Here is a 25,491-nt window from a genome sequence, read left to right as displayed (position 1 = left end):
CAAACTTACTGGCTTGTAATTTTCAGCTTTATGTCAATCACCCTTTCCTTTATACACAGGGGCTACTACAGCAACTCTCCATTCATTTGGTATAGCTCCTTCATACAAACAATAATTAAATAGGAACTTGAGATATGGTAATATATCCCAACCCATTAACTTTAGTATATCCCCAGAACTCTTATCAATTCCAGCTGATTTTCTAGTTTTCATCTTTTCTATCTTACTGTAAATGTTATTGTTATCATATGTAAATTTTAATACTTCTTTAGCATTAGTCACCTCTTCTATCTATACATTATCCTTGTAACCAACAATCTTTACATACTGATGACTGAATACTTCTGCCTTTTGAAGATCCTCACATACACACTTCCCTTGTTCATTAATGATTCCTGGAATGTCCTTCTTGGAACCTGTTTCTGCCTTAAAGTACCTATACATACCCTTCCATTTTTCACTAAAATTTGTATGACTGCCAATTATGCTTGCCATCATGTTATCCTTAGCTGACTTCTTTGTTAGATTCAATTTCCTAGTAAGTTCCTACAATTTCTCCTTACTTTCACAGTCATTTCTAACTATTTCTTTCCAATCTGCACCTCCTTCTTAGTCTCTTTATTTCTCTATTATAATTAGGTGGGTCTTTACCATTCCTTACCATCAGTCATCAGTCCTAATGGAAAAAAAGAGGGCTCTAAGAAAATCAATAAACAGACAAAACACAGCATTTCCCCTGTGGCTGGGGGCATAGAATATATCTCCCAATATACTCCGTGTTGTAAGAGGTGACTGAAAGGGAACCTCTGGGAGTTCTCAAGGTGGGAAACTGTGATGCCAACCACAAAGCCCCTAGCCAAGTCTGACATCACTTCCACTTGTTCAAGGCTCCTCACAATCATCTTTCTTATCCAACTTCCCTCAGAAGACTTTTTCTCTTCTCACCCTGACAGTATGAAGTTTGCAAGGCCTATGGAGTCTTTCATTATCACAGCTTTCATGGCACTTCCCTCCTTCTGCCGATGCCATCATGAGGCAAGCGAGATGTAATTCTTGAAGAGGAGAAGAATAGGAGCTGACAGAAGATAAATTTATGTTAGATGGTGTGGATATGTCAAATGTATGACAACTCAAGGATACCTAGAAGATGGAAGAAGGTGCCAAGAATCCGAGGGGAAGACAGAGACAGGTGGCTGAAAGGAGTAAAGGACTGTGTAGAGAAGAATGGAACAGTGTGCTGACAGAGAGCAGATAGAATGGCAGAAAATGGAAAGGCTTATATTCCAAATACGTCCAGTCAATGGCTGGAAAATATGCTAGATAATGTTTATGAAGACGAGAGTGAATGGGATGAAAACTATATTTTCTATAGGGCAGTAAAAATGTGGAGGGGAAAAATAGAGTGACATCTTTGTTTCATAGGCTCCCAGAAGAAAGTTGTTTTACGAATATGATGAATAGAAGATAAATTTACTAGATTATGTCCTCCAGAACATTTCAGAGCTATTTAAAACCCACATTTGAGAGTTAACAAGTTAACAGAGTAGAAGTGCAAACGATAAAAGCTATGTACAAAAATTGTGTTAGTAGTGTGAAAACTAGTATAGGAAAACCAAATGGTTTGAAGTTGAAAGTGGACTCCAACAGGGAAGTGTACTATCCCCCATACTATTCATCATAGTCATAGATGAAATTCATAAGAACATTAAGCAGAGATTGGGAAGACAGGCAACAAAAGCCATGTTGTTTGCAGATGATATAGTGATATGGGGGTGAGGATGAAACGGGAGTGTAAAAACAAGTATATATATATATGGAATCAACAGATAGAAAAATTTGGGATGAAAGTAAGCACAGAGAAAAGTAAAACAATAGTGATGACAAGGGGAAGGAAGGAAGGAAGGAAGGAAGGAAGGAAGGAAGGAAGGAAGGAAGGAAGGAAGGAAGGAAGAGGACATAAAAATGAATGGTAAAATTCTGGAAGTGGTTAAAAGTTGCAAGTATGGGAAGTGTGATCACAGAAGATTGAAAGATAACCAAGGAAACTGGGAAAAGAATACAACAAGCAAACAGCTTCTACCAGAGTGTAAGGGTATTTTGTGGAACCAAGATGTCCTGAAGAAATGTAAGAAAGTATTACATTCAACCTATTATGAATCCACGCTCCCCTCCCTAGCTCGCAGGAAAAGGGAAAAAAGTCTCATGTAGTCAGGTGTTTTTCTTTCAAGAAAATGATTTAAAAGTCGGTTTTCGTGGAAGTACCGCCCCCACCAACAGGCAGGGGGTACTGTGGGTGTCATTCTACCGCAGAATACAAAGTCACCATTCATCTTCCAAAATATTAAAAATAATACATACCCCCAGGTCTAGGCCCCCCCCTCTACAAACTGTCATATGGGCACCCATGGGAACAGAACAGACTGAGATGGTTTGAACATGTCAAGCAGATGAAAGAAGAAAGACCACCAAGACAAGCATTGGAAAGACAGATGACAGGTTAGAGAGGACAAGGGAAACCAAGATTATGATGGATGACTCGGTGAAGAACAGCATAGGACAACGGAACCTGCACTGGAACACACTGTTGGATGAGGACTGGTGGAGACGAACCATATTTGCCACCCACTTGGTGTCAGCTGGAAAACGGGAAATGATGATGATGATGATGATGATGCAGAAAAGAGAGAACATAGTGAAATATGCCAATTATATAAAATTATCATCTCATCTTTTTTAACTAATGATTTCTGTAGTGATAAAAAATTGGTATTTGAAAATTTCTTTCAATAAATTGTTAACAATAGGCAATTACAAACCTTAGTAATCACTGTTTAATTATAAATCTATATATATAACATGTCCTGACTGACTGACTGATTCATCATTGCCGAGCCAAAACTACCAGTCATAAAGAAATAAAATTTTGGGGTTACATTTATATTACAGTGTAGGTGCTCACTAAGTAAGGAATATTGGATATTCCATCGCTAAGGGGGTGAACAAGGGGGATGAATTTTAAAATGAGTATATCTATAACTCAAAAAATGAACTCAAATTGATATTTGAAATCTCCTTTAAAAATAAACACGTATTCTTTTGCTTTTGGAAAATCTACGTAAGGGAGGTAAAAATAAGTGAAAAAGGGGTTGAATCCTTTTTTAAATGAGGATACTTATATCTCTAAAACTGAAGATGTTAAAGACGTAAAAAGTGGTACATGGAATCTCATTTAAAAAATTTTTGTTTTCGGAAAATTTACTTAAGGGGAGGTGAAAAGAAGAAAAAAAGGGGGTGTTTTAAAAATGTGTAGGCTCCATCTCAAAAACTTAATGTGTTACAGATGTAACAATGGGTATTTGAAATTTCCTTTAAAAATAAAGAAGCATGCATTTATTTTGTTTTCAGAAAATCCACTTAAGGGGTAGGGAGGGGTTGAAAAGAAGTGAAGGAGTTGAATTCTTTTTATGAGGATATTTATACTTTAAAAATTGAAGATGTTACAGACGTGGAAATAGGTATTTGGAACCTCCTTTAAAAATAAAGAAACACGTATTTCTTAAAGACTTGAGAGAGGACTGTTTCTCACATGTACAGTTCTATGTCGCATGTTCCAGAGTTAGCTCTGCCAGTAGCCTGGACACCTTAGCCCCAAAAGGCAATAATACCACAAATGTGGTGTACAAAGAGGTTCTGGGGTAAAAGAAATCCAGTTTTTTGGTGAGTTTTTATACTTTTGGGAGTTTTGGATACTGTCTTAATGCAGTACGGAGGAACGATTTTGATCAAATTATGAAATTCTCGCAAGTGAAGACGCAGTTAACAGCCTAGTGAGATCATAAAAAACAATTTGGTAGAAGATTTTAGTGAAATTATAAAGATGCTGTTCTGATACAAACTGTAATGACTGTGTGCTATATGTAGCAAATATTCAGCTTGAAATCACATGAATAAACTTACCGTCTTACTAATAAAAAGTCCTTATACAGTTGTTTAACTCTTGTATAGTTATACGGCGTTTTACATTTTTCTTACTAATAAACGATGTATACGCATTGTATTACTATACAGAACGTATACACTCGTTCCAAGGCATAGGAATCTCTTCCTGCAGTTCACTGACGTATTTCGCACGTTCACCGCCTTTATGATCGCTTCTGCTGGTTATCTACAAGCAAAACTTTCCGGAAAGTCGCACAGTGGCACGACATATCGAAAAGGCAGTGGCAACACTGAGACAGCTGGAAATTGGCTTATACTGATATCAACATTTCTTCAGCTTGCTTGTGTAATGAACGCCAAAAAAGAAATGGAAATGCTTAAGAAAAGATCAATAGCTCCTAACTGGGATAGTACAGAAAACGTAAGCAATTGTAATTGAATCGGCGAGTTGAAAAGTGTACACATTCCAAAATACTTACTTTTCAGGAGAAAGGAAAAACTGTTTTGTAGCTTAAAAGAAAGGTTTGATCAAAAAAGTTTCTGTTAGGCATTTATACATCATATTTCTGTGTATTCAACTACAAAGTGTAAAAATCATATTTCGTACGGTTTTCGAGTTATACCATTTTTTATGTCAAAGAATATGTCCCTTTTTATACTTAAATTTGAGAGAGATCTAAGATCTTTGTAGAGGCAGATAATGTATAATAAACTCACAGTTTAAAGTCTATTAAGCAGTAACACATTATTACACAAACATACACCCAACCATCATTTCATTTATTGTTTATTCATTGTCATTCCGTGAGACAGCTGGAAATTGACTTATATTGATATCAACATTTCTTCAGCTTGCTTGTGTAATGGACGCCAAAAAAGAAATGGAAAAGCTTAAGAAAATATCAAAAGCTCCTAACTGGGGTAGTACGGAAAACGTAAGCAATTGTAATTGAATCGGCGAGTTGAAAAGGGTACACATTCCAAAATCCTTACTTATCAGGAGAAGGAAAAACTGTTTTGTAGCTTAAAAGAAAGGTTTGATCAAAAAAGTTTCTATTAGGCATTTATACATCATATTTCTGCGTATTCAACTACAAAGTATTGAAATCATATTACATATGGTTTTCAAGTTATGCCATTTTTTATCTAGAATATGATGTCCCCTTTTATACGGTAGGAACTCAATTGAGAAAGATCTTTGTAGGGGCAGATAGTGTATAATAAATTCGCAATATCAAAGGTCTATTAAGCTGTAACACATTATTACACAAAAATACGCCCAACCATCATTTCTTTTATATTCATTGTCATTCCGTCTCTTTAAAGTGTTTTACTTTACGAAGATGTCTAGCTTCCATAACCTCTGAATGGTGTATGTCTTCTATGTTTAAAATATCGTGAAGATCATCAACGTTATCATCCATTTTTTCAACATGTGTTCAATGTTAAATGGATAAGTCGAATATTTCACAATGATTATATTACTGTAGACAATAAATACCATGAAAATAAATTGCTCACTCATTTCTTTTTTCTGCTACTCGCTGCTATACAACACTTATACAAGGGTCCTGGACTGTATAAGCAATTCAGTGAATAACTATAACAGATGTATACACAGGAGGCTTATACACGGTTTATTAGTAACGAATTTCGCGTAAACGGTGTATAAACCTTGTATAAAAGTTATACACCATTTATTAGTAAGACGGTTAGTCTTTTGCTCCTCTAGTGTCACATATTGCAACCTATTTTGTATATAAACATATGGACATAGTGGAAACACAACCATAAGATATAATTAGATCTAAGCTCACTTATGTATAGGCACACTAACTTTAAGTAGCACCTAAATGTGTCACAAAGTGACTACATGAAACTAGCACCAAATGTAAAGATAGGACAGATAAATAAATAAATGAATGAATAAATAAATAAATAAATAAATAAATAAATAAATAAATAAATAAATAAATAAATAAATAAATAAATAAATAAATAAATAAATAAATAAATAAATATCACCACTGATACGGAAGGATAAAAGCAGACAATAATTCAGCATAAAATGGAAACATCATTAACATACTCTTCCTAACACACGTTCATAAAATTATGAAGTCAGTAATCTTAGGAATATGCTATGATTTTTCAAGGAAATGAGAATATATTTCTGGTTCTCTTACCACATGAGACCACCTCCAGCAAAGCAGCTGATCAGGAAGATCCCACATTTCTAAACATCCTTCGCAGCCACCGAAACTGTTGTAAAGCATGAGCACAGAACACCATACTAAATGCATTTCTGGTCTTACTGTGGTATAGACATTACAAATACTATCCAGTTTGCTTTAATCCACAGCTTCCTGTTTGACTGTCAAATAGTTATTCACTTTGTCCAAATTATTTTCACTTATTTGTGAGTTATCTTCCTGATCAATTACTTCACGAGGCTCCTCTTTTATTAGATTAGGTTTAGAATGCCCAGTTTCTGGGCAATTAATTACTTCATGAGGCTCCTCTTTTATTAGATTAGGTTTAGAATGCCTAATTTCTGGACAATCATCTTCAAGAGAATGCTTCGTATCTTGATCATCAACTTTGAGACCTAATATCTCTTCACTACTACGTTCTGAATCACCTTCTCTCAAAAGAACAAGAGGTGTAACGTTCATGACAGAAACATTATGATCGATTTTCATGTGTGTCCTCTCATGTTTACGCAAATGTGCTAGTTGAGTAAATCCGCGATTGCATTCAGAGCACTGATGAGGCTTTTCCCCACTGTGTATTCGTAAATGGGTTCGTAGAGTGCAACGCCGAGAGAAACTCTTTGGACAATGTGGACAGGGATGGAGACGCTCTCCAGTGTGAGTCAAGAGGTGTTTACGATAATCTCCACGATGAGTGAAATATTTTCCACACTGTTCACACTTATGCTTACACTCCCCAGTATGCAACCTCTTGTGAGCAATTAGACTTTCATGCTCTGTGAATCGCTTTCCACACATCTCACACTTATGCAGTACTTCAGAGTGAGACAGCATATGCCTCCGAAGCTTGCTACTGTGAGAATACACTTTTGGGCAGTAGGCACATTTGTGAGATGTAGGAACATTGTGCAATAACATGTGTGCAAGCATGCTCTCATTTTGTGAGAAGTTCTGTCCACAATGAGGGCACTTATAAGAGGTTTGAACATTAGAATGAGTCCTAAGATGTGTTCGTAGGTTACTGCTCTGCGTAAATGTCTTGGAGCAGACAGTGCACGAGTACGGCCGCTCCCCAGTGTGGATGAAGGAATGCTTACGAAGGTCACCACGATGACTGAAGATCTTGCTGCATTCTGGACATTTGTGGAAAGTTTTCACCCTTGTAGGAGAAAATTTGACACTTGAGTCATTTCCTACAAAGCCCCATTTTTCAGTCTCCTTTTCAGACCTGAAATGTAGATATAATATTTAAAGAAACCAAGAAAATTAAAGAAGTCAATATGAGACCCCTGAAGAAAGAACAAGCCAAAGGAAAAGGAATTATTTCCTATAGACATGATACTGTATAGGCTTTTGAAATCAAGAAATTTTAAAGACTAAATATTTGTTATATATGAGTTTCATGTCTGTATTGACTGATTACATGTATATGGATAAGAAAGAAATTCCACCTGTCAATACTATTTATTGTAAATGTAAACTTACATCACTACAGGTTTCGACTCTATTTGGTCATCAGCTGACAAATCATAATATTACATCTATTAGGCATTGGTTTGTGTTACTTATCTAAACAGATGTCATCCTTTAGCACATCCGGATGTCTAATGGGGATATAAGTTGAATGTTATCATCATTTCGTTCGTGATTCCGTGAGATTAAAATTGTTCTTGAGATTAAAATATGGTAGTAAAAACTTAACCTAAGCTTAAAACTAATTGTACGTGCACATTAAACACATTAAAAACACCGAAAACATGTATATAAAACACTTGGTGAATTTAAGTTCATGTCTTGCGTATTCCTTCTTCAGACTTCCTCGTTAGGGTCTTGTGCACCTATGTTTATGTTGATTAATTTTGAGCTCGTAACAGTGGTGTAGGTTCTTGTGAATGTTCTATTTGACTAAGAGATGTCTTCATGTATGCTTGTAATAAAAACCCTAGTCATTAAATGGTCCAATATTGTGGACAGAGACAATATGTGGCTCTGCTGTAAACTTGTTTTCAAAAGTTAGAAGCAGATGTTGAAGTCTTGTTTTTTTTTTGGATATGGTTGAGTATAGATTTTTGGTGGTAACTTCTTCCTTGTCTATATTTGTGTACTGGTGCTGTAGTTATCTGTGAAAGATAAAATGATATGAGTAAAGTGTTGTAAGTTTGAAGGAATGCCTGAAGTTGTGTGTGAGAGTGAATTTGTACTTACTGCTGTTGTGGTTGGGTGACATTCTGTTTGGGAGCTTGTTGCATACTGCTACGTGTTCACCTTGGACTTATGTTCGCTGTAGTGAGGGGTATGCTACAAATTCTCTGATGTCTTAGCATTAGCTTCAGGTTCATAATTATTATTATGCATGCCTTTAAGTGATGAAAGTGTATGGGGAAGGAGCAGAACCAACAGTCATGTTAAATGAAGCCCAACTGGACAGCGTTCCAGTTTTCAAATACTTGGGTAGCGTTCTATCAAATGACAACCTAGCAAAATATGAGGTGAACAATCGAATCAATAAGGCAACACAATTTTACCACCAGGTAAGACACCTGCTGGGACTTATGTTTGCTGTAGTGAGGGGTATGCTACAAATTCTCTGATGTCTTAGCATTAGCTTCAGGTTCATAATTATTATTATGCATGCCTTTAAGTGATGAAAGTGTATGGGGAAGGAGCAGAACCAACAGTCATGTTAAATGAAGCCCAACTGGACAGCGTTCCAGTTTTCAAATACTTGGGTAGCGTTCTATCAAATGACAACCTAGCAAAATATGAGGTGAACAATCGAATCAATAAGGCAACACAATTTTACCACCAGGTAAGACACCTGCTGTGGGATGAGCAAATACCTATGAAAACAAAAATGACATTGTACAAGTCCTATTATACACCAATTCTTACATACAGTCTCTAAACCACAACACTGACCAATAGTGATAATTCCAAACTCCAGGCAGCTGAAATGAAATTCCTACACACTATGATCCAGAAAACCAGGAAGACAAGATTAGGAATGAGAAAATTAGAGAAGTAGGAATAGATGATTGTCTCCTCAATAAGATTTAGATATCAAGACTGAAGTGGTTTGGTCACATGAAGAGGATGCCAGTTAACAGAACTGCAAGGAAGCAATTTGACAGAAAAGTAGAATTGCAAGCTGTCCACTTCATGGCCGTATCGATGAGTTTAATCAACAAATTAATCTAAAAAGCCACCTAATCGATACTTTATTTCTTTTGCCTTTGGCAAACTTAAAAATACATCAACAAACACAGTACATGTTTCGACCACTTAGTGGTCATCTTCAGCTGTATATAAAAAATCTTAGATGATAACATTTAAAAGCAAGCACATTAGATCTTAAAACTATATCCCATGGGAATCTAAAAACTATTGTTCTAGATGCTTTAAATGAATTGGAAGATGGGGGGGGGGGGGTTGGGCGTAAGGAGATTTATGTGAATGATACTTAAATTACAGTATCGTTTACAATTGTGTTTAAAAAAACTTAAATGATGAAAAACATATTTAAAATATTTAAAAGCGTCTATGGTAAAATTCCTTTTGATAAAACTATAAAGCTATCACACTAGGTCGTGCACGAAGGCAGTTCTCCAAGGCAACGCGGATTAAACATTTGCCAGATAAGATCGCGAGGCAAGCTGCCCGAATCAGATCGCCATTTTGTATAACAGAAGCCACCACAGGGTTTTAACAAGTTAAACGATTAACACAATTTCTTTTATCACATTCCGAAGAGCAATTCTCGGAAGTTAAGCAGTCAACACGGCCTTTTAACCACAAGAATATCACTCAAGGAAGTTATTAAATATAAACAATAAATACCTGAAGACTGGTGCATCTGACATAAACTTTCATTCAAGCACAAGTGTTTTTGTATAAGTGCCTTACCATAGACACTTTAAAATATTTTAAAGTATGTTTATTAAAAACAAAGTGTTTAACAGCACCACAGATGCGAATTTTAATGAAGTTATTATTTTCTCACAAATGCCTGAAGATTATTACAAACACGAACTTTTTATTCACGCCACCTAGTTTTATCAAAAGGAATTTTACCATAGACGCTTTTAAATATTTTAAATATGTTTTTATCATTTAAGTTTTTTAAACACAATTGTAAACGATACTGTAATTTAAGTATCATTCACATAAATCTCCTTACCCCTCAACCCCCCCCCCCCCATCTTCCAATTCATTTAAAGCATCTAGAACAATAGTTTTTAGATTCCCATGGGATATAGTTTTAAGATCTAATGTGCTTGCTTTTAAATGTTATCATCTAAGATTTTTTATATACAGCTGAAGATGACCACTAAGTGGTCGAAACATGTACTGTGTTTGTTGATGTATTTTTAAGTTTGCCAAAGGCAAAAGAAATAAAGTATCGATTAAGTGGCTTTTTAGATTAATTTGTTGAGAAAAGTAGAAGGAAGATGACCAGTGGGAAGGCCACAAAAGAAATGGATAGATTTAGTTAAGAACGATGTACTGCTGAGAGGTCATGATTGGGACAAGTTGGTGGAGGAGGAATGGTACAAGGAGAGGATGAGATGGAGGAGGCTCATATACCACACCCGATAACTGGAGATGGTTTAGGAGGATGATGATGATTATTATTATTATTATTATTATTATGATAGGTGTTGAGAAAGAATAATGGCTAGGAAACTCATTCATGTTAAATGCCATGATGTCAGTATGGATTTAGAAAGAAATTTTCTTGTGAGGCACAACTGGTGGGATTTCAGCAGGACATATCAGATCAGTTGGATTCAGGAGGCCAGTTAGATTGCATAGCCATAGATCTTTCCAAAGCCTTTGATAGAGCGGAACATAGAATATAATTAAAGAAATTGGAGGGAATAGGATTGGACGTAAGGGTTACACATTGGACAAAAACATTTCTAAAATCAAGGGTTCAGAAAGTCAAAGTAGGAAATAATGTATTGCAGGAAGAGAAAGTTAGGAAGGGAATTGCACAGGGTAGTATAATCAGTCCATTACTTTTCTTAACATACACAAATGTTTTAGGGAATAATATAACATCAAAAATCAGATTGTATGCAGATGACATAACTGTTTATAGGAAAATAAAGAACACTGAGGATTGTTCAGAATTACAAAGGGACCTTGAGAGTATCCAACAATGGGATGAAGAAAATAATATGAAGGTTAATGAAGACAAATCAACTGTTACAACATTTACAAACAGGAATTTTAAAACAGAATTTGAATATACTTTGGATGAGGTAGTTATCCCAAAAGATGGCAAGTGCAAATACTTAGGTGTGAGATTTGAAAGTAATTTGCACTGGAAAGGTCATGTGGATGACATTGTTCGGAAAGCATACAGATCGTTACATGCCATAATGAGGCTACTTAAAGGATGCAACAAAGAAATAAAAGAGAAAAGTTACCTAAGTATGGTTCGTCCATTATTGGAATATGCAAACAGTGTTTGGGATCCTCGTCAAGAATACCTAATAAAAGAAATAGATAGTGTGCAGAGGAAAGCAGCAAGATTTTTAACAGGGGATTTCAGGAGAAAGTAGTGTATCAGAAATGTTAAAGGAACTTGGGTGGGAAACTTTAAGTAAGAGAAGGGAGAAAACTAGTCTTATAGGATTATATAGAGCCTATACAGGAGAAGCAGCATGGGGAGATATCCATGAGAGGCTTCAGTTGGAAAATAATTATATCGGCAGGACTGACCACAAGTATAAAATTAGAAGGAATTTTAGCAGAAGCGATTGGGGTAAATTTTCATTCTTTGGGAAGGGTGTGGTAGTGGTGGTGTGAAGGAGTGGAACAGTTTACCAGGGGTAGTGTTTGATCCTTTTCCAAAATCTGTACAGATATTCAAGAAGAGAATAAACAGCAACAGAGAAAATAAATGAAATGTTAGAGGGCATTCGACCCGTGCAGGTTATTGTAAATAAAAAATGTGTGTGAATTAAATGAATTCCATCCCCTGGTCTAAGGAGTTTGGACAGCCAAAGTAGGGGACTGCCTGTAGGGGTGAAGTACAGTGGAGACTTAGAGGGCCCTGGGACCGCTACAGTAGCTGTGAAGGCCCTTCAGGAACTCTGAAAAGTGGTGGCAAAAAGGGCTCTGGTTAAGACGCAGCAGGTCGTTATGCTACTTAGGTTCCAAAATGGGTAAAAACTAAATAAGTAAATAAATGCAATATAAATTTTAATCTTATACCAGTTGTATAGTATTATTTGAAGTAATTCCACATACTGTATATGAGTTGACTACATTTTTAAGTACAGGAGATATTATAAGTAGAATTTTGTAAACAATATAAATTTATTAAGGATGAGCTGTGTGTTTAATAGAAAAATTGTTAGCATAAATTGTATAATATTGTAGACACCTCATTTGCAAATAAAGAGATTTTGATTTGATGTCACTGAGCCCACAGGACCCATCACTGCCAACAGCAAACACCTCTTCGTAGCAGTCAAAACCTTTCTTGGCTAGCAGGTCTTTTATCCTTCGAGCAGTGGGTGTTTATGGAGTTGAGGTGTGGGTATTAGTAAAGCAGATGAGAGAAGATTTAATTACCCAGAAAAGGAATGTTTTCCAAAATGTATCTAGACCAAATCAAACAGAGCTCAGGGGCCTGTACCAAGATTAAGATTTGGTGTCCATGGAGAAGATAGCAAGAGTTTTGTTCGATGGGACAATCGTATCGAATTGATAAGGAGTTGGAGAAGGTTTTGGAGGGTCATCCCTGTGAAAGGACGTTTAGGGGCACAACAAGAAAATGACTGTTTGATAATGTGCAGAAGCAAGCAAGCAAGCAAGCAATCCATTCTTCCATGTCCATGTTAGGATTTATTAATGTATTTTAGTTAAATATAAAATTATATAGTGAAGAAATCTGATCGGTGAAATGTACTGTAATAATATATTCTCAATGCATTCATTGGCATTTAAACAGATTTCATACAATGTGATAATGGAGGGAACTGTGATGACAGCTATCCTTATTGAATATATTTCTTCCTCATAGTAATTACAAATGCAAATAAATAATAAATCACTTCAAAACTATTGTGTAGAAAGAGATGGGGAATTTCTCTTAATTTCTCTTCTCTTAATAAGGAATTAATAATAAAGAAATAGCCTTCAATAATCATACAAATAAGGCAGATTTTTCATTTGCACATAGTGACGACAATTTCAAGCTTCAAACTTCAACTTGCATTCAGTGTCAGATTTACCAAAATACTGGTATGTGATGTAGTTTGCCATAATGGAATATACACTTCCTGACAAAAAAAAAAAAAAAAAAAAAAAAAAAAAAAGTTAAGAACCCAGAAAGGAGTGGTCCAATATTATCCCATTTTGGTATACATACATACCATTGATGTGTGAGTAAATGATTAGATTCACAAGGATCTGTAATGTGTAGAACGCCCACCAGAGTTCGTGATGGCACCGTCCTGTTGTTGATAAGTTGTTACCAGTCAACTGCTGTGAGTCAGACAGTTAAGCAAGACGTGCAAAGAGGATTACATACAGTACAAAGCACCCGTGATGCCTCGCAGATGCGCTAGACAGCCTATCCACCAATTGTCAGCATTTGACAGAAGCCGCATGGTGGGACTCCATGAGGGTAGTTGGTCGTATTGTACAACTGCCAGACATGTGAACCATTCAGATGTCACATTGGCTCGATGGCTACATGAGGGCACCCAATCACGTTGTGCAGGTTCGGGTCGACCAAGAAACACCATTTTACAAGTAACTAACCCCATGTTTGTTCCGTATTGAAGATAACAATAAGTAGGATTCTATTAGAATAAAATTTATTGTAGCCATCTATTCAATACAATTCACCATTTGTGGTGATTAAATTCTAAGTGATTTGTATACACTACATAGGTACCTGTTTTGGCCTGTTTTTGGGTATCTTCAGTCTATTGTCAATCTTAATCCTCTAAGCGCCAACGTCCTTTTGAAAGCCCCTTTGGTTTTCATCTGAAAAATGCCAACGTCCTTTCAAAAGGACACATAGTATTTATTTTTTATTATTAAAAGTAACAGTAATTTCCTTTCAGAATTTCCCAATATAGTTAGTTAAAGATTACCATTTTTGCATAAACAGCTTCATATATTTTCAAGACCATTCTTTCAGTATATTAATCCAATCAGCAGGCATATTTATTGGCATGCTTTACTTGGCGCAGCTGTGCGTGCACCTTGTCGGTTCTGTGTCTAGTTGCTCTCAATCTTTTACTTGTTCATTTATTGCTGTGAAAATGATTATATATAAATTGTGCTTGACAAAACATAAGTGTGTTTAAGAGGTCTTGGAAAATATACTTGTACTGAATTTATTATTATTATTATTATTATTATTTATTATTATTATTATTTGTAGTATGATGAGTAAGTGTTATGTAAAAGACATTTGTATCATATTTAGTAAGTATTGATATATAAACGAAACGAGTGTAATTAGACTTGTATTTAGATATATAAATTAATTACAGTATTTTTACTACAGATTTATCTTAGGCACAAAATCAATGAAATTTTCAATATAGCTTCATAATAGGTTGTACTATTCAATAAATAATATGTTCGCGATGTATAAAAAAATTTTGTTCTACCTAAATTTTATTGCTAAATTTTTTGTTTTGTTTTATTTTTAATTAATATTTTTGGGTTTTGGCTGCCAAGTGTTTACTAATGGTCATAAATGAACTGAGTAAGGCTTTATTTATATAGGCAATCATATTAGTAAAAAAATAACAAAAATTTCAAGTTTTTACCTACAATAACAGCTGAACTGTGAGTGATCAAACAAAAGCTTGCCAAAAACAGAACCTGGCCTTAGCGCTCAGTGGTAGGAAAACCGACGCGGCGCTCAAGGGATTAAGGTCAAGACCCAGGTCTTGTCTGAGTTAAACATTTGGAACCAATATCTACAAATATGACCTTATACTAAGAATCTTCCTATTTCTTACAAAATAATAAAAAAAAAGGGGGGCCTTACTTTAGGTGATATGTACAAAAATTATAAGAAATGTGCAACTACAATTAAAACAAAATTTGTTACATGAATAGATTTAAAATGATCTAACAATTTACAAACCGTACAAAGCAACAATTGGATCTCTTCATCATTGGATGAATCGTTAGGTTGGTAGTTTGTAGAAAGTATGTTCGTCCAAGGTTCTTTTTGTTCACCTATGCCGTTCATTTGGCAGCAACATAATAGGAACCATAGTTTCTTGTTGTTCTTGCAAAGCTTGAAATATCCCATGAGGAAAGAAGCATCGTAGGTTGTTACTATTACAAGGAATTAGTCGTTCAGACGCAACTGGAACAAATGAATCCAGCTAACATCAAACTGAAAATACAATATACATTAACAATCCCATGGCAGAACAATGAAACACCGATAACATTAGTCTAGAAAGCATCCAAGTAACACTTCATAGAGGAACAGCTAACTACTGAATGACATTGGATAACGTACTCCAACATACATGAAGTTTGATCCACAAAAATTGCTTAATTCCTTATAATAGTAACAACCTACTATGCTTCTTGCCTCATGGGATATTTCAAGCTTTGCAAGAACGACAACACTCTGTGGTTCCTATTATGTTGCTGCCAAACGGAATGGCATATGTGAACATAAAGAACCTTGGAGGAACATACTTTCTACAAACTACCAACCTAACGATTCATCCAATGATGAAGAGATCGAATTGTTACTTTGTACAGTTTATAAATCGTTAGATAACTTTAAATCTATTTATGTAACAAATTTTGTTTTAATTGTAGTTGCACATTTTTATAATTTTTGTACATGTCACCTAAAGTAAGGCCCCCTTTTTTATTTTGTAAAAAATAGGAAGATTCTTAGTATGAGGCCATATTTGTAGATATTGGTTCCAAATGTTTCACTCAGACAAGACCTGTGTCTTGACCTTAAGATTGACAATAGCCTGAAGATACCCCAAAACAGAGCAAAACATGTAAGACCGTCGTATGGTGCAGCAAGCATTGTGGGATCCCATAACTTCGGGATCCATCAATAGCAAACATGCATTGGAGACTCTGCAACATCCTATGAGTTCCCGCACAGTGTCTCGACGACTTGCATCTGTTGGATCGGGGTCCTACCGCCCCATGCGTCAGTGCCATTGACACCAGAATACCAACGCCTGCGTTTGGAGTGGAGCCTTGGCCGGGAGGCATGGACAGACGACGACTGGCATCACATGTTCAGTGATGAGTCTTGCTTCTCCATAACCTCCAATGACCATCACGTGCAGGTTTGGCGGTGTCGAGAGCAGATCCTGCCCATATTGTGGAAAGAGACACAGACGTAATCCCTGGCATTATGGTGTGGGGAGCCATAGCGTATGCATTTAGGTCACTTCTAATAGTGTTTCGGCAGACTTTGATGGCACAGTGATACGTCGCAGACATTCTGCATCCACACATCCTACCCCTTATGGTACAGCAGCCTGGGACAGTGTTCCAACAAGATAATGCATGTCCACACACAGCATGTGTGTCTATGGACTGCCTAGAGGATGTTGAGGTCCTCCCATGGCCAGCAAGATCCCTGGACCTCTCCGTCATTGAACACATGCGGGATGACATTGGAAGGGAACTCCGTCCCTGTGGGATCTGGAGGGACAGCTGCAACAACTGTGGACGAACTTGCCTCAGGAGAGGATCGAAAGGCTGTCCGACACCATTCTGAACCACAGAACGGTATGCATTACAGCCAGGGGGTGGTGCTTACATCATAGGCCAATGAATTGTAGATGAACATCACAATCTGGAAGAAATCTATATTAAACAGCAGCAGGCGTGGTGAATGTTAGTTTGGAGCATACATAACAGGATTTCCTTGATAAATTAAGCAGGTATGCAATAATTGAAAAAGGCTTTACACAAAAATACTTGTTTAATGTAACACAGGCAAGAAATAATATAATACACACTGCAATCACATGCCAGTTCAACTTTAAAGTCATAGTTGTGGCCTTTTTTAGCTTCCTGCAAAAAGTATTGAGAAAATGTTTTGTCATAAAATGGACCAGAACTCCTGGTCTTCAAAATAGAAAGACTCCAGAGATTCATTGGACATGGATGATCTGAACTCTGTTCTATTTTTCTTCACAAGGCTGAAAACACGTTCACATTCTGCATTGCTATGGGGTATGGTGAGAATAGAGAGCATTAGTCTAGAAATTCAGTTATACTTAAGAAGTCCATCGGCTCCACAAATTCTTGATATTTGTACTCAACTTGCAGCATCTTGATTTACAGCTAAAGTGTCATCTATCTGAAGAGCTGTGAACTGCCTCTGAACCTCATTCACCACCTCATCTGTAGTTTCATTCTCTTCCTTGCAAAACATGATAGGAAATATTTCCAAATAAACAAAAAAATAAACAAATGGAAGAAAACTGTGCATCTTTAATTTTGTCTCACCTAGCAACTTGAGAATGCTTTAACACATCATCCTTGAGTGGAAACATGTTGATGATGTAGACACAAGCAGTAAAAAAGTAGTTTCTCGAGGATGAAAAGAAAAGGTATTTTATCTGTATCCTGTAGATTATTCACTATGTTCAAAGTCTGAATGCCAATAACTAATTCATCTTCACTTATTTGATTTTGAATCAAATTGTACTCAACTGCAAGCACTGAGGAGCTTTTGACAATTTTGGGCTTAAACCTGGTGAACAACCTTTCGCAAATCCATTAGAAGTTCCAATAAAAAGTGAACTTGTGGGGAAGAAGTCTGATGGGTAACATTGAATTTGTCAAATGCAGGAATACTCGCATGAAGAAAAGTGCAAAAGGCCTTGTTCAAGTTCGAGGACAGGAACATAAACAAGTTTTCCTCATGTGTTGTAGTAGAAGTCTTACTTTTTAGGGTGGGTTTGTCATATTTGGAAGAATATGCTATTCTTTTAGAGACTTGTGTAGTAGCAGAACCAAGAATTATCTTCTTCTGATACTCTTTGGATCCACTTTGTTCAACTCTAGGTATTCTGAAAGATATCAAGTCTGTGGAAATGTTTTGGGTACATAATATTACATCCTCATGACGACCCCCATCGTACTAATAGCCTATATATGATTCATTCATTCCATCCCTGACCTGGTCAATGACTGGAAAACAGGTTGTAGGTTTTCATTTTCAATATTACTTACTCCCTGAAGAAAGAAAGATGCGGATCCCACTGGTCCAGTAGTCTATCCAAACATCTGCCTAAAGATAATCACATAGTACATACATGCTTCAGAATTTTCTTTGCCTCTTTATTGTGCAGGTTCTGAAATTTCTGAAGGCATTCTTCACTTTTGACACTCCTCTCTAAGAAATAATATATACCAACAAGGATCTCATCCACTTTCAGTGGTAATCTTCCAGCACATTTTTCAGCTGATAGATTGATCAGGTAGCAAATGCAACCTATGATGGCAATACCTGGTTGAACTTCCCTCAGAACTGCTGAAACCCCCTTTTTGTGTCCTATCATAACAGGAGCATTGTCGGAGAAGAAATCCACAGTTTTCAATTGGTATGTTATGAGAATTCAGCTGTGATAACATCAGGTTACCGATGTTTCTCCCTGTTGGGTCCCCATCTAACGCTGGTATGGATAGCACAGTGCTTACTACTTTTTCCCGTAGAATATCATACAATGTAACAACAATAGGGTACAACTTGGCTTCATATCATTGCTTCCATCTGTTGCCAAAGAAGGCACTTTACAACTTCAGATGCATTTTTTACCATTTTATTTACAATGCATGGTCGTTTTCGTGTGACCACAGCTATATTTCTTTGCAACTTCTGATGTGGAAAACATCTTCTTAAATAAAGCACCAGCATGATCAGCCGCACTTAAGGGTGCATTGTGTTCCACCAAAAAGGAAGTAAACTTACAGTCAGCCCTAATAACGTCACTGTCAAAGTTTCCAGACTTGGAAAAAAAAAAAAAGTGTTGATTTTCTTGTTATCTTCCTTCGATTTAACATAACTTACGTGTTTACCGCACTTCGCATGATTACTTAAATAGTATCTTCCACCATTTGCAATATTAATATCACATCCACAAACCGTGCAAAAGGCAAATTTTTCTCCCTTTCTTGATTTTAGTATGCATGGAAAATCAACAGAATATGATTCTTTAAATGTCAGGAGGTACTGTTTCTTGTTGGATTTACTCATGAATCCTACAACAGGAATATAACGTATAAAAATGTCCAAGAACAAATGTCCCGATATCTACTGAAGATTGAAAGGAACCTGGATCACTGAACGTCACATCAAATTATAACAAAAGCTCTCAAGGCAGTCAAACACTTCATTAAAAAATGTCAAAGCACACAAAGAAATGAACACGATGCCAACTTCATGAACAAAGCGTATACATATGGTAAAAAACACACACACCTGTGGAACGAATATAATTAGTCCAAGGAAAACAGGAAACTGTGAAGCACGAAGTTATAACACAAAAACTTGAACATTTCGTTAAAATATGTCATAACCTTAGAAGGCCCAAACATTCAAGGAACGCCAACTTCATGAGCAAAGAACAACATTCACGTAGTCAAAATATGGGTTAAATCACAACAACCGAACAGAGCACAACAAAGAATTTGCAGAGCAGAGCCTGTCAACACCTAATATTCACATGAAAGAACTGTTATCTTGGCTTTATATTCAATTCCAATGACGATACAAACATCACACGGTTAAAAGTACCAATCGCATTAAAAAATCGACTATTGTGGACTTGCCTTCAACCCACGCAAACAACCGATTATACGGAAGTGGGGTGGTTATCGAATGTTAGCACTTCAAATTTTTGTGCACGAAGTCGTAAAATGACACCGTTCATCCGTAAAATCGTAAAATGCTGCAATATCTGTAAATTTTATGGATAAACAGTAAATGTTGGCAGGTATGGAATAGGCGATAGGGAAAATGTAATAAAATACAAAGGTCATTTCGAAAATTTTGCGCACCGTAAAATTATGGTTCAATTATTTTTTTTTACATCACAAAATGACTTTACAGGCCTTAATGTAATCTCCATTCTTCTCAATAACAACAGCCCAGCATTTTGGCAATGAAACTGGTCTTATGCAAGTCTTGCATTCCCATTAGGATGCCATCTATCTTGATCTGTCTGATTTTCAGGTCACTGCATCAGAAGCCTCCTCAATGGTTTGAAAACGTTTCCCTCAAAGAGGTTTCTTGAGTTTTGGAAACAAATCAAAGTTGGTGGGCTCATGTCAGGACTGTAGGACGGATGGGGAAGGATTTCCCATCCATAATTTTTAAAAAACTCTGCGTATTGGTTCGGCAGTATACGGTCATGCATTATCATGCAGAATGAGCACTCCAGCTGTGACAATGAAATGAAATGACATGGCTTTTGGTGCTGGGAGTGTCCGAGGACATGTTCGGCTCGCTAGGTGCAGGTCTTTCGATTTGACACCCGTAGGCGACCTGCGGGTCATGATGAGGATGAAATGATGAAGATGACACACACGCACCCAGCCCCAGCGAAATTAACCAATGATGGTTAAAATTCCGACCCTGCCGGGAATCGAACCCAGGACCCCTGTGACCAAAGGACAGCACGCTAACCATTTAGCCATACAGCCGGACAGCTGTGACAATGATCTTCTTTGACAAATTTTTGGCCGCAAACATTTCGCAGAAAATTCGTGTAGTATCGCCCTTGTTAATAAACTTAACCATGATAGGTTAATATTGTGTTTGGTCCGTATTGACTGGTCTGAATGTATAACATAACTATTTATAATAGTTTACTTAAATCCGCCTTTATCAATACACTCATTAAATGAAAGAAACATTATTAATTAAACCATACATGTTTCGGGAAATCTCAACCATTCCCTTCATCAGTGGTTACAAGCTTGCTTCACTTGCAATTTCTTCGCACGTTTTGGGTCGATCTTCTTGCAAAATGTTATTAATAACGACAGTGGAATTGTAGTCTGTTGCAGTTACTGGCTGCCCACCCCTTGGGTTGTCTTCAGTACTTGTCCGGCCTTTGCAGAAACGGAAATCCCATTGTGACCCTGTGCTTTGATCCAATACACTATCCCCACAAACTTCAACTAGAGTATTGTGAATTTCAGTAGGGGAATTTGCCTGCAAACCTACAATTTTGACGTAAGATCGGTGGTCACTACGTGAGATTTGACTTAAGTCATTTTCTCCATGCATTTCAAATCAGAATTTCTCCTCAAAATACAAATTATCATAACACAAAAACACATGGTGATAGCTGAAAAGTCTGGCTCACAACTGACGCTTCATGCGGGGAATCATTCCACTGTTGTGGATGCGCATGTATTCTGTGCATAAGTTTTGAAATTGCCCTCGTAATAAGTAATGCATAAAAATGAACGAGAACTCCAACGACCTCATATGAGGTCCTCATGCACGAGAGGGTTAGCCTTGCAAAAGTGAATAAAAAATAAATAAAATTAACACAAAACTAACTTTCTCTTGCATGTATTGTGATTGCACTAATTTAAAAGCTCGCTTGGAGGAAGCCATGACTGCTTCCGACCGCAGCGCAGACAGCAGTGCCGCCAACCCCCAGGAGCTGCTCACCAGCCTAAGCTCCAACTTTAAGAACTTCCGAGACTCCATGGGTGCTGAGATAGCTGACATGAAGCAGGCCATTGCGGAGATCCATCAGAGGATGGATAAACAAGAGATGGCTGATGAAACAGCCCAGTATAGTAGGCAAAATTGCCTACTGATACATGGGGTTAAGGAATCACCTGAGGAGGACACCTATGGGACTGTCATAGACGTCATTTAAAACTGACTTAAGTTAGATATTGGCATGGACAGTATCAATAGATGTCATAGACTAGGGGGCCAGCGTAGGACGACTGCCAACGTATTGGCCACTGGGAACAGGCCAATAATTGTGAAGTTTCTGTGTTACCATCAGTGGGACCAAATCTGGCGGGCGAAGCGATTACTGAAGGGCACTAACATCATGGTCACGGAATCTCTCACGGCAACAAGAGAAGGAATTTTGAATAAGGCATGCGACGCATTTGGACTGCAGAATGTGTGTACACAGAACGGGCGTGTGATTGTAATTGCACCAGATGGCAAGAAAACCACTCTGATCACTTCCAGGGACCTAATAGTTATCATCAGGCAGCGTAGCGGAGCACAGAATCAGTGTCAATGAGTGAATGTGTTATAATAGGGCTAGTTTTAAAGTATGTAATAGGACTCTTGTTTACCACGAGTTTCAAATTTGACTCAAATAGTGTTAGTTATGTGCATATTTTCTTTAAATGTGGGTGTGAATGTGTGTGTGCAACAGTCAGCGTTCTCTTTCAGCAGGAGGCAGGGGTGAGTACCCATTGTTTCTGTCAATCAAAGTTAAACATAATCACCTTGTAATGTTAGCTTAACGCCCGCTACCTGAGTCTGGCTCCGGTCTGCAACCCCCTGTCGCAACCAGTCTCTTGTTGAGACAGGCTCTCTCCTACATGCCACAGGGTTTGCAATGTTGCCATGTGAACGCGCTCTCTCTCCCTGCTCACATAGATGAAATACGTACAATTGTTAACGACAATGACATGCATGTTTTTTGTATTAGTGAAACTTGACTAAGGCCTAACATCCCTTCCGCCATGGTAAATATTAATAATTACGAACTCATCCACTGTGACAGAATGGATGGTAGGAAAGAAGGCGGTGTAGCTCTTTATTTCAGAAATGACTTGCGAGGTAGAGTAATATGCACATCACAAAAAGCCACTCAGCCGAGACCAGAGTTCATGTTCGTGGAGATCACCGTTAAAGGGATGAAAATCCTCTTCGTCGTAGTTTATAAACCTCTAGATATAGTGAACACGATGGAGTTGGAAGCTTGTTTATTCAACCTAGTATCAACTTACGAACATATCGTTCTGTTAGGAGACAAATATAAACTTACTGAAAGAATCAGCTCAGAAGAACAAACTACTTGATATACTATTTTTGTGTAACCTTGCGATTCTCCCATTAAATCCCACCAACCATATATATATATAGCAATAATCACACTTCACACTCACTAATTGATCTAGTAATAACTAACATCCACAGAAAGTTTTAAATCACGGCCAAATTCCTGTTCCATCAATCTCAACACACGACCTAGTCTATTTCTCTTATTCTCTTCGCATATCCAAATACAAACCTAAGTTCACCACTTGTCGGAATATAAGAGATATTAATCTAGATCACCTGAAGTATGACGCCTACAACCTACCCTGGAATGATATTCTACTACTAGATGATATTGACGCAAAAATAGACAAATTAAATTCCCTCATTATTAGCCTATATGACAAACATGCTCCCAAATGACAAGTGAAAGCGAGTGCCCCCCCCCCATGGTTAAATGACGAAATTAAGAATTTAATGGCTCGCCGTGATTCATGGCTCCGACGGTATAAACGTACCCGCAATTAATCCGATTTTGAAAACTATCGGGCACTCAGGAACAGAATTAAGCAAGAATTAAAAAATCAGAAATTTAAGTACTTAAACTGTTTTTCAGGTAAAATGAACGCAAGGAATTCCTGGAAAGAACTACGCTCACTTGGTACTGTAAAAGGCTAACAACAGCAATGAGAACCAACTGTTCCCCTAGAAGAGCTTATTAGATATTTCTCTGAAGAACGAATCACATTTAAACAAATCAATCAGGCAGAATTAAATACGAATCAATCAGCCATCCCTCCCCTTATTCGTCCTCAATTTTCCTTCCAAGAGGTCACAAGCAACCAAATTAAAAAAGTACTATATTCTATTAAATCTAAAGCAGTAGGAGTAGATGACATCCCTATGCATTTCGTACATAATATAATAGGCGCTATCCTCCTGATTATCACACATATATTCAATTACTGTCTCAGAAATGGAACTTTTCCCGCACTCTGGAAACAAGCTAATGTCATCCCAGTGCCTAAGATAAACGATCCTATACTGACCTCTGACTATCGCCCAGTTTCTATTCTTCCAGTGCTTTCTAAGGCTTTGGAAAGACTGGTGTATGATCGAGTAATGAAATATTTAAATAACTATTCTCTCGTTGACCCATTACAATCGGGCTTTAAGAAAGGGTACAGCACTGCCACGGTTCTCCTTAAAGTGACAGAAGACATCAGACTACCTATGGAACAACGACAAGTTACAGTACTAATGCTACTGGATTTCAGTGGTGCATTTGATACAATAGACTTACAGCTACTAATTAAGAAAATGGAATATTACTTGTTTGACTCTTTAGTACTGAAGATTTTTATGTCATACTAGCAAGATACCCGTGCTTCGCTACGGTATTATACTGAAATTTATAATTGAATGCTTATTGTTTTAGATATATAATCCGCCGAAATTCGCGATCTGACTCGTTTTCTGCGAGAATCCACCAAAATTCCTGATCTGACTGGTTTTCTATGATTTTACGGCACGTTTCCTCCCATTTTTAAATCTTCCTTTCCCGCAATCGATTTTGTACTTCCCGGGCTAGGCTCAGGTATTCCTCCCGGTCAGTTCGGTTCGTAAATCTTTGCCATCTTTTCCTATAATATTTTTAATATGGATAAAATCCTTCAGGAGATCCGGCGTGGTGTCATATTGGGTGCCTTGGTGGCACTGAACCCGCGGCCGGACTGCATTCTTAGTCATTACCCGTCCAGGAGCCGTTTCCAGCGCGGTCCGCGCATTTGACGACGGTCCGGATTATTATTATTATTATTATGTGTTGCTGGAATGGCTGATGACAGGGAAAACCGGAGTATCTGGAGAAAAACCTGTCCCGCCTCCGTTTTGTCCAGCACGAATGCCACATGGAGTGACCGGGATTTGAACCATGGAACCCAGCTGTGAGAGGCCGGCGCGCTGCCGCCTGAGCAACGGAGGATCCTTATAAGTACATTAATAACAGCAAAATCAATTGGTCTCACCTCCTTCTACACCCCACCGCCGTTAAGTTTATTTACCGCCACCCCCCCACCAAAAAATTTAAAAGAATGCTTGTTTCTTTATGTTTAAGGGAGATTCCAAACACCAATGTTCACGTCTATTACCTTCGGTTTTGAGATGTAAATATCCCCATAAAAATAATTCACTTTCTTTCACTTCCTTTCACACTCCTTCCCCCCCTCCCCTAAGTGAATTCTCCCGCAAAAAATACTTGTTTCTTTAATAGTAAAGGATCTTCTAAATACCAATTATCACGACTCTAACTTCTTC

At 37.3% G+C, this 25,491-nt stretch overlaps 1 protein-coding gene across 2 annotated transcripts in view; it reads right to left on the bottom strand.

The window, feature by feature from the left end:
- Positions 1 to 4,488: 4,488 nt before the first annotated feature.
- The window catches only part of LOC136857640 (zinc finger protein 501), a 45,460-nt gene continuing 24,457 nt past the window's right edge, over positions 4,489 to 25,491 (bottom strand). For both annotated transcript variants that reach the window (XM_067136446.2, XM_067136448.2), the window contains exon 5: positions 4,489 to 7,380. In XM_067136446.2, the coding sequence (XP_066992547.2) occupies positions 6,291 to 7,380 (1,090 nt within the window). In that variant the 3' untranslated portion in view covers positions 4,489 to 6,290. The remainder of the gene's footprint in view (positions 7,381 to 25,491) is intronic.

This window comes from Anabrus simplex, chromosome 1 (assembly GCF_040414725.1).
Source record: "Anabrus simplex isolate iqAnaSimp1 chromosome 1, ASM4041472v1, whole genome shotgun sequence".
NCBI classification, from domain to species: Eukaryota; Metazoa; Arthropoda; class Insecta; order Orthoptera; family Tettigoniidae; genus Anabrus; species Anabrus simplex.
The sequence above is the reverse complement of the archived record's forward strand: the minus strand, read 5'-3'. Positions and strand labels throughout refer to the sequence as shown.